The sequence below is a fragment of the Cryptotermes secundus genome, unplaced genomic scaffold, assembly GCF_002891405.2.
Source record: "Cryptotermes secundus unplaced genomic scaffold, Csec_1.0 scaffold355, whole genome shotgun sequence".
NCBI lineage: Eukaryota > Metazoa > Arthropoda > Insecta > Blattodea > Kalotermitidae > Cryptotermes > Cryptotermes secundus.
In genome coordinates, this window is record NW_019737088.1 from 1,528,397 (window position 1) to 1,539,353 (window position 10,957).

Here is a 10,957-nt window from a genome sequence, read left to right on the forward strand (position 1 = left end):
ATCCATTTTAATGTTGTCCACGTCTTGGTATTCCTAGTGGTCTCTTTCCTTCTGGATTTTCCTCCAGTATCCTATATGCATTCATCTTTGCCCCATTCGTGCTACATTCCCTGTCCATCTCATCGTTCTTCACTTGTTCATTGTAATTATACTTGGAGAAGAGTACAAGTTATGAAGCTCCTCATTGTGCAGTTTTCTCCAACCTCCTGTCACTTCATCTCTCTTCGTTCCAAATGTTCTCCTCAACAACCTCAGTCTATGTTCCTCCCTTAATGTCAGAGACCAAGTTTCACGCCGATACAGAACCACAGGCAAAATTATACTTTTGTATATTCTAATTTTTATGTTTTTGGACAGCAGACGAGAAGACAAAAGGTTCTGGACTGAATGGTAGCAAGCATTACCCGAGTTCAATCTCCTCTTAATTTCCTCCTGAATCAGGTTTCAATCTGTTATCGTTCCCAAATATCATACTGTGCCACAGTTTCAAAACATCTGTTTCCTATCTTTATGTCATGATTTTGCCCTGCATATACTTAGTTTTCTCTGTATTATGATGCATTTTTAATTATATTTTTATTTTTGAAAAATGAAGAGAAAAATATATTTAAAAGATTTGTAGTACATCAAATTTGGCAGAAAACAGTTAAGATGCTCTTTCTTTTCAAAGGAAGGCCAATCTTTCATTTATCAAAAATTTCTTATTAACATTTAGTGAACAGTGAAGAAGTTTTTAGTTTCTTTGTTAGAACCATACTTGAACAAAATGTGCATTTCATTTTGATGTCAGATGACAGCAATGCAAACAGACTATTCACTTTATAAACCCAAATGATGAGGAATGTTTCAGTATAGAAAAGATGGAATGAGTATGCCCTTTAGGATATGACACAATTGGGAACTTGGGGATTCGTATAGGTGTTACAGTACTAAGAGTAGTGACAGAGACTGTGATGAACGTGGATGGGGTGGAAATTTGGGTATGATTTCGGACAAAGGATATATACGGGATTCTGCTACGTAAATTTCTTGGAAAATATCTGTTTGTAAGCCTGAAAAGGAAACAGAAGAATATTGTCGAGATAGATATAACAGGAAAATAGGTTGTTTGGATATAAGGTATGTTAAAAAACAGGTTATGAAGATGGGAAGTGGATGGGACTATTTGAGGAACATATTAGCATTAGCAGTATGGTGGTTGGTGTCTTATGCCACACTCTGACAATTAAGTAATTTTTGTTTTTAACCTCAACTGACTGACATATTTGTAACCAATTTTCTCAACACTGAATCTTTGAGTTTTGCTACTATAGTATTTTACTTTATGAATTTAGACGAAGGATAATTGTTGTAGTGGAAGGGAATATGTTTTGGAGGGATGTTAGACAATGTAGAAGAAGTCTTGATCTAATCAGTTCTTGTCTTTTGTGACTATTATAAGCTTTATTATGGTAAACAAGTTCTCATTCTGTCTCACCATTTTAATTTACTAAGCAGAGCTCGCAACGTTGGATAACATTGTATAACTGATCATTGTAGTGACATGCCTGGCTCACATTTGACTTGCTGCCAATTTTAATCTTGACAAGGGACTTGCTGCAATGATTATTTTGCATAGTTTTCTATAGTTCAGGAAATTTCCAGAATAATTCTTTCAAAATATGCAGTGTTTCCTTCCTCTCACATTCCTCCACATTCATCAGATACAGTACATCTTTCATTTAAATATGCATAAGCTCAGCAGTTAGTATAGTGTTATAGAATGACCAGACATAAAAAAATTTGTTATCATTTCTGAGTTGTTATAAGTGAATATCATGTGAATAGAATTATGATGGATGCATGCCTCATGCTGTATAATATTTTGTCCATAGGTATTGGCTATGTGAAAATACTTGCATCAGGGCTGCTTTCCATCTACTACCCATTGCTCATTGGGCTGTCTGTGTTCTACCTAGTTTGGGGTTTGAAGGGACCCATCCCATTCCCAGAATGTTCTGAAGCAGGCACACCCATTGTAAGTTACACAAACTTATGAAACAGTTCTTATGACTGTTATAGTAACATTTCACCACAGTTATGGTAGATATTGTCCATTGTGTAAGATGAATCTGATATATGCAGTGTTTTTGGAATCGGCTTCATTCCCCTCTTCATGTGATTTGTTGTCATTATATATTGTGACATGTTGAGCTATGGATGACGCCCCTCCCCCCCCTCTCTGCAACTGAACGTGGCTTGTCTAGCTGGCTGTTAGGAATAAAAAAACGTGCACACCTCTCCTGTGGCATATATATATATATATATGCGAGAAAATAGTGGTTGTAGCGGTCTTGACAACATCTGATTAAGTTTCAAATTACAGGTTCAAGTTTTATCAATAGGTAATGCTCAGTTTTCCGTGAAACATTATAAAATGTAACTAGAACTTATGTCCTTGCTAGATGACCCAACCTGTGAAAGGTACCTACAAGAAGACGAATCAGCCACATATGTCCTATGTGATTGTGAGGCCATAGCTTACTTAAGATTTCGTCACCTGGGTCAGTTCTTCGTGGAACCAAGTGACTTTTATGACACCCCCCAAAATAAAGTCCTACATTTCATTTGAAGTGTAGGATTAATAAAGGGTCAATCCAAAAGGGAAACACGATAGATCAGTGGTTCTCAAACTGTGGGGCGTGACCCCCAGGGTGGGGGGCGAAGGGCTTGAAAGGGGGCGCAGCATACTTTCCTACAGATAAAAATTAAAACTGCCCTAAATAAATTATAAAAGCAACAAAAAAATAAAAATACATATAGAAAAACTTTTGATGAGTACAGGCTTTAATTATCATGAATTTCAAAATAACTAATAATTATTTTCTTTACCGGCAAATATAAAACAGATAAAAATTAAAACTGCCCTAAATAAATTATAAAAGCAACAAAAAAATAAAAATACATATAGAAAAACTTTTGATGAGTACAGGCTTTAATTATCATGAATTTCAAAATAACTAATAATTATTTTCTTTACCGGCAAATATAAAACAGATAAAAATTAAAACTGCCCTAAATAAATTATAAAAGCAACAAAAAAATAAAAATACATATAGAAAAACTTTTGATGAGTACAGGCTTTAATTATCATGAATTTCAAAATAACTAATAATTATTTTCTTTACCGGCAAATATAAAACAGATAAAAATTAAAACTGCCCTAAATAAATTATAAAAGCAACAAAAAAATAAAAATACATATAGAAAAACTTTTGATGAGTACAGGCTTTAATTATCATGAATTTCAAAATAACTAATAATTATTTTCTTTACCGGCAAATATAAAACGTATATGCCAGAGACAGCGTTGATAGTTCAGCAGCAGCCGCATCCTCTGAAATCCTCTGAAGTCTAGACTTTTTAAAATGCTGTGTGAGGAAATGGGTGCCGAACACACTGCTCTGTTGTTTTTTAGTGATGCTCGATGGCTTTCAAGAGGCAAGGTATTAAAGAGAATGTTTAAGCTGAGGCATGAGGTGTTCTGTTTATTAAATGGGGAAAATCACTCACTGGCAGACAGTTTCAGCAACAAGGATTTTTTATTGAAAATGGCTTACCTCACAGATATATTTGAGAAACTAAATATCCTCAGCACTTCACTTCAAGGGAATGAGGCAACTGTACTTTCTTGGAATGACAAAGTGAAGGCATTCGTGAGAGAATTAGAGCTCTGGAGAAACAGTATGGAAAGTGACACGCTAGACATGTTCCCTACTCTGGTGTCAATGGTACAAGACACTGATAATCCATTGCTTCCAATGGACATAAAAAGCTGCCTACTTGATCATCTCATAATGTTGAAAGTTCATTTCGAAAAATGCTTTTGCAGTGATTTTGATAAATGTAATTGGATTAAAAATCCATTCGAAAATGCTCCTGGGCCATCATCTCTGAATGTAAATGAGCAAGAACAACCCATCGATCTCACTAGTGATACTTCATTAAAAAGTAAATTTAAGGAATTGTCTTTGTTGGAGTTCTGGATACATATTGGCACAGAATTCCAAACTTTGGGCGAAAAAGCATTGAAAATCCTGATTCCTTTCGCAACAACTTACTTATGCGAGACATGCTTCTCTGCTTTGGCAACTATAAAGTCAAAGTATCGTTCAAGGCTGAATATTGCTAAAGAAGTTAGAGTGGACATTTCTGATATTACACCACGTTTTGATAAACTTTGTTCTCAAAAGCAGGCCCATCCATCACACAGAACTTTGACATTTAAATGTTTGATTTTCTTTACAGAAAAAAATTAAATACTTGTTAGTTAAATATCGTTTCATTTCAATACATATTTTGGTTAATTGCAAGCGTTAAAACTAATTTTTATTGTAGGCCTAGTATTGTGATACTTTAATTTTGAGTAAGAAAACTGGTAAATAGTATGTAGAAAAACACAAAATAAACTGAGTGAAACGTCAAATATACCGTGACTTCTATTTTGATAAAAAAAAACAGGCTGGGGGCCTGAGAGTATTTTCTCTTCTCAGGGGGGGCTCAGATGTAAAAAGTTTGAGAACCACTGCAATAGATCATTGAAGGTCGCAGTGCAAGGGCCAGATTTTATGGCCCACCCCTTACACACACACATACGAGGCTCGTCCACAAAGTAAGTTTCCCTGGGGCCGTTTACAGAAACAAAACACAATTTCACGGAAATATTTATTGCAACAGATACAGCAAGTGTTCGGCTATTTTTCAACATAATCGCCACCGGAATTGAGACATTTGTCATACTGTGGGACCAACTTTTGAATACCTGTGTCATAGAAGTCTGTCGCCTGGGATTGGAACCACTGTGTGACAACCATCTCCGCCTCTCTGTCATTCTCAAAATGCTGACGCTTACCGGACAGGAATTTCTTGAGGTGTAGGAAAGGATGGAAATCACTGGGAGTGAGGTCCGGGCTGTAGGGTGGATGATTAAACACCTCCCAGCTGAACTCCTGCAGGAGACTTGCTGTCCGTTGAGCCGAGTGCAGCCTAGCGTTATCATGCAGGAAGACAATACCGGCACTAAGCATCCCGCGCTGCTTGTTCTGAATGGCCCATCGCAATTTCTGCAGTGTTTCACAGTAACGCTCAGCATTTGCCGTCTCACCTCTGGTCAGGAAGTCGACGTGGAGAATACCGTGCACGTCACTTTCCGTGCCGACGTCTGCTTGAATTTTGTCTTACAGGGAGATCCACTGTGACACCAATGCATTGACTGCTGCTTGGTTTCTGGGGTAATGTGTGCAATCCATGTTTCATCACCTGTGATGATCCGGTACAGAAACTCGTCGCTGTCATCATGGTACCACTGCAGAAAGGTCAATGCTGACTCCATGCGTTCTGGTGTCAGTTGCTTCGGCACCCACCTGTTGCACAATTTCCTGAACAACAAACAGGTGCTCCGTGACAATTTCATGCAACAAGGTGCGGGAAATCTGCGGGACATGACTGCTGAGTTCCGCAATTGTGACGCGACAGTTCTCCATAATGTGTTCCAACACAAGCTCCACCAGGTCGTCTGTAATGATGGATGGCCACCCACTGCACTTCTCATCATGCACACTTTGTCGACCTGCTGAAAATTATCTGCACAAGCGACACACCATCTGCTTGCTCATGATGTTAGGCCCATAGACCCGGCACAGCTGATGATGAATTTTGATCGGCGCTATGCTCTGTGCATTCAAAAACTTTATCACTGACCGCCCTTCACAGTCGGCGGGAGTTGGAATAAGAGCCTCCATCTTCAACAGCTGCAACGATGCTACTGTGGGAATGCGGGAAATTCCGTTTGTGCATGCGCCATGCTACGTCATTGCTCTATCACGTACATGCAGTCGCTTCGTGCAATATAAGGTTTGCTAGCTGTGGGATGAGTGGGAAACTTACTTTGTGGATGTGCTACGTACATATGTCCTTGCTATTTATCATTGTATTTCATAGTGCATGATAGGGCATGGTAAATTTGAAGTTTGATAGGCTAAATTTTTTTGCATGCCTGAGAAATTCTATGCTGAGGTGCTAACAGTTGTAAAAAAATGTATAATCATAAGATAAACTATTACTGATTGTTATATTCCCAGTTATTTCTCTTTTTGTGTGATGTAAAGTTGTTTTACTTTCTTTCTTTAATTTTTTTTTCAGAATGGTGAAGAATGCTTGCAGTAAGTATTAACAGTCCATCCTAGTATGAAAGAAAACAGTACAATTTCACAGTGTCTGATAATTAATCTGTTAAGTCTTTGATGGGAATTGGATTCTTTATAACTTTTGTAGTATCAGGGGAATCAAATATGAGAGGACAAATTAAAATCGGGATATATGCAGGTACAGACAGAATTATAAATACAGATATTAAAATAAATCTCTTGTTAGTCACATGGTTGTTGCAGAGTTATCATGTTATTGAATATAATTCATTGTTCAGATGTACTGATTCAAACATCTCACAACTGCCACCTCTGCTTAATTTCAGACTTACATTCCTGAAGTCAGTAAATGAAGATGCAATGTGGTTTGGAGTCAGTGTAGCATTCCTTTTTCTACTCTGGGCACTTTTCATGTTGTGGTGAGTTAATTTCTAAACTAAAGTGAAGTTTCATGGTCGTTGTCAATACATAAATATTATTGAATTAAAAATATATATTAATATATCATAAACTCCTCTGATGGCACATATTAGGACAGTAAATTCAAACATCTTTTGGCCGCAACATTTTAAATTACTAGTTTGAAGTGTTTGTTAACAATGCTGATTTTTCCCATGAATGTCATGATTTGTAGCTGCAGTGTCACATAACCGTGTTCTGCAACACATAATGCCTGCAACAAAAATATTCATATGAGCTACTGAAGAATTAGCTATCAGTGACATTAAATCTAGCACAGACTTCATGGGAAATTTTAATTTTGATCAATATGTTTTGTTTTTTTTTTCATTTTAGCAAAAAACGTGACTTCCTTTGCAACATTTCAGAATGCATGCTTTGTAAGAAAGAAGCCTGCCTCATAAATCATTAGCATTATATGACAAAGAAATCTTGCATACCATTTTGAATGTAGTATAAAATCTATAGATGTGGAACAAAAGTTCCACATCAGCGGCAGAAGGTTCCTCCTAAACATTCATACCCATCTATCAAAGTAGACAGTGTCACATCCCAGGAGATCATAATCTTAACCCTTAAGCATGGGAGGATTTAAATCTGATCCCCTAACATGTTGTGGGAGGAGTTTCCACTGGGGTTTGAAATTCAGGCATACCAAATAACTTGAATCCTAAATTAGTATTAACTGTGTCAATTCCTCATCATGATACATACATACATATATATAGCATTCCATAGATCCTTATGTTAGTCAGAAAGACCATAGGATGTGGAATTAGTCAAAAAATCAAAATCAAAATAGCTGTCTTAAGAAGAAGAAAAAGACATTAACATGAAATAGCTTCAGTATTGGCAGTTGATAAACATTTACTAGCCAACAAAATGTCTACTTCAGTTGATTTACAACCAAGATCTAAATCTGAATGGAACAAACTTGTATATCTGTGTCAAGTTTTATTTCTGATAATGTAGCTGCATGTTTACTGATATCTAATTTGTGTTCATGTTCATGCTTCCAGCATTTTTAGAAGTGAACATTCATATAGAGCATCAGTCTACTTCATCCTTGTCCCAGTAATTGTCTGTCTCATCACCCTGCTTGTACAGTCAGTTCTAAGTGACACATCAGTTAATGGATTGCAGAAACTGGTGACATTCCATTGGGACTACCTTCTAGATATTAAAGTATGTATATTAAATGTGTTTCATAATTTCATGAAGGCATTTAAAAAGTGACCTCCTCTGTGGTCTAGTGGTCAGAGTTCCTGGCCACAAGAGCACAGATGTCCTGGGTTCGAGTAGTGGGTCTGGAACAGGGTCCACTCAGCCTCGTGAGAATAATTGAGAAGCTATTTCAAGGAAACATGGCTCCGGTCTAGAAAACGGAGATTATCAGCCATGGGGATCCGTTGCACTGATAAGCAACACCCTCTATCCACAAATTTGACACTTAACTTCGCCAACACGCGGCGATCACTTGGTCGGTATAGTTCACTTGTGGACTACAGGCCACAGAGTTTGTTTTGTTTAAAAAGTAATCGTCCTGAATATAAGGCTTTCATCATCCCACAGAAACGGCACTTGACTGGAGTATAAGCTGTTCAGGAATAAGTACTGTGTTTACCTTAATATAAGACAACCCCCTCATAAGATTATAAATTTTCAGCACTATCAACATACTAAGTGATGTGCAACAGGATGCTACAGTATAATATTAATAGGATGGATATGAATTTTACAGATGATTTGATAAAAATCACGATCATTTTAGTTAGGCTGTGGGCCTAGATTAAACTGGAACATTTGAATGGCCACTACATCTTGATATTTAGTGCTTGTATTACAGGTGTGGTATTTTGCAACTGTCCAGATGTTCTTCTCAACACATCTGGGTTTTGGAAATATAGTGACATGTGCTGGAAGGCTTTATTCAAAGAAAAATGCCTTGTGGTAAGTAAAATAGTAGTTTTCTGAAAGTTCTTTTTCATCTGAATACTTATTCTAAGTCTTAACCCGTTGCCGTGGTTCGTCGTGTATGTTTCGTCAGGGATTTAAATCGTCTGGGGGGGTTCGACGTGTATGTTTCGTTCAGCTGCACACCTATGTTATAACGCCCATAATAATTGATGGTTTTGCTGTAGATTGTTAGATTTTTCGCTNCAGTCATCATTGTCCAAATTTTAAATACTCAGTACAACAAGACTGCTGTACAACAATACATTCCATATATCAAAATAACATATAAAATTACCTACATGATCAAGAGACCACCAAGACTCTTAATATAGTCATATAAAATCTTTTTTCTTAATATATAATACACCTATATCACAACAGTACGAGTAATAGTACCTTTTTCCTGTGTATTTTATTCCATAGTCTGTTGCATCCTAGCAATAGGCAATGGTGCTAATTTAACCCTTTGACGTGGTCATTTAAATTCCGCGGCCGTGGCTCCTGCGGTAATATATTCAGCCGGCCATTTAAATTTTGCTCGAAAATTATTTATTCATCATTGTTCTTAAATTCTATGAGATAGGAACATGAAACTTTCACTAAAATGATCTTAAATGGTGGTTTTATAACCTTACCTTATAATATGGGCGCCCTGTATCTCGGCCATGGAAGCAGGTTGTTTAGTATTTCAGCAGTGAATGGTACGCCTTGAAGGATGAAACTTTCACTAAAATGATCTTAAATGNACTGGAGTATAAGCTGTTCAGGAATAAGTACTGTGTTTACCTTAATATAAGACAACCCCCTCATAAGATTATAAATTTTCAGCACTATCAACATACTAAGTGATGTGCAACAGGATGCTACAGTATAATATTAATAGGATGGATATGAATTTTACAGATGATTTGATAAAAATCACGATCATTTTAGTTAGGCTGTGGGCCTAGATTAAACTGGAACATTTGAATGGCCACTACATCTTGATATTTAGTGCTTGTATTACAGGTGTGGTATTTTGCAACTGTCCAGATGTTCTTCTCAACACATCTGGGTTTTGGAAATATAGTGACATGTGCTGGAAGGCTTTATTCAAAGAAAAATGCCTTGTGGTAAGTAAAATAGTAGTTTTCTGAAAGTTCTTTTTCATCTGAATACTTATTCTGAATCTTAAACACATAAAATGAAGATGGAAAAAGGTAGGAGGGTAATGTTACACTTATGACCACTCATTCATTCATTTATTTGCAGTTCTACAAAATCCATGGAGGCGTCTGCCTCAGATATAGAACAAGTCAGCAATACAATATAACATGTGAATATACATACATAATCAGACAGTCATCATTGTCCAAATTTTAAATACTCAGTACAACAAGACTGCTGTACAACAATACATTCCATATATCAAAATAACATATAAAATTACCTACATGATCAAGAGACCACCAAGACTCTTAATATAGTCATATAAAATCTTTTTTCTTAATATATAATACACCTATATCACAACAGTACGAGTAATAGTACCTTTTTCCTGTGTATTTTATTCCATAGTCTGTTGCATCCTAGCAATAGGCAATGGTGCTAATTTAACCCTTTGACGTGGTCATTTAAATTCCGCGGCCGTGGCTCCTGCGGTAATATATTCAGCCGGCCATTTAAATTTTGCTCGAAAATTATTTATTCATCATTGTTCTTAAATTCTATGAGATAGGAACATGAAACTTTCACTAAAATGATCTTAAATGGTGGTTTTATAACCTTACCTTATAATATGGGCGCCCTGTATCTCGGCCATGGAAGCAGGTTGTTTAGTATTTCAGCAGTGAATGGTACGCCTTGAAGGATGAAACTTTCACTAAAATGATCTTAAATGGTGGTTTTATAACCTTACCTTATAATATGNTTCTTGACAACCAACATAAGTAAGGAAAATATATATTGCGATTGAAGTGACAGTATATGTAACTCCTTAAATAAATTACAGCACGAGTCCGCATTACGAGAATTGGTAATAATTCTTATTCTTTTCTGTATTTGAAATATGAGTTTTGCATGGGCCAAACTCCCCCAGAATATTATACCATAAGATGATATTGAATGAACTAGGGAGAAATAAACAGTTTTTAGGCACTCCAAGGATAAAAGAGGTTTTAATACTCTAATTACATAGGATGCCTTATTTAGTTTGGGTATCATTTGGTCAATATGGGTTTGCCATGACAATTTATGAACAATAACCAAACCTAAAAATTCTGTAAGATTCACATTGGTTATTTGTTTTTTTCCCACATAGTATATGTAAATCAAGAGCTCTTGTGTTTTTGGTTACAAATTGTAGAAAATAAGTTTTT

General features: G+C 36.3%; 1 protein-coding gene across 1 annotated transcript in view; it reads left to right on the plus strand.

Annotated features, from left to right (window-relative positions):
* Positions 1-10,957, plus strand: part of LOC111870070 (sodium-dependent nutrient amino acid transporter 1) — a 90,762-nt gene that overhangs the window by 65,423 nt on the left and 14,382 nt on the right. The window contains exons 5-9 of the mRNA XM_023862049.2: positions 1,875-2,017; positions 6,181-6,200; positions 6,512-6,604; positions 7,664-7,829; positions 8,491-8,594. Coding sequence (XP_023717817.1) covers positions 1,875-2,017; positions 6,181-6,200; positions 6,512-6,604; positions 7,664-7,829; positions 8,491-8,594 — 526 coding nt within the window. The remainder of the gene's footprint in view (positions 1-1,874; positions 2,018-6,180; positions 6,201-6,511; positions 6,605-7,663; positions 7,830-8,490; positions 8,595-10,957) is intronic.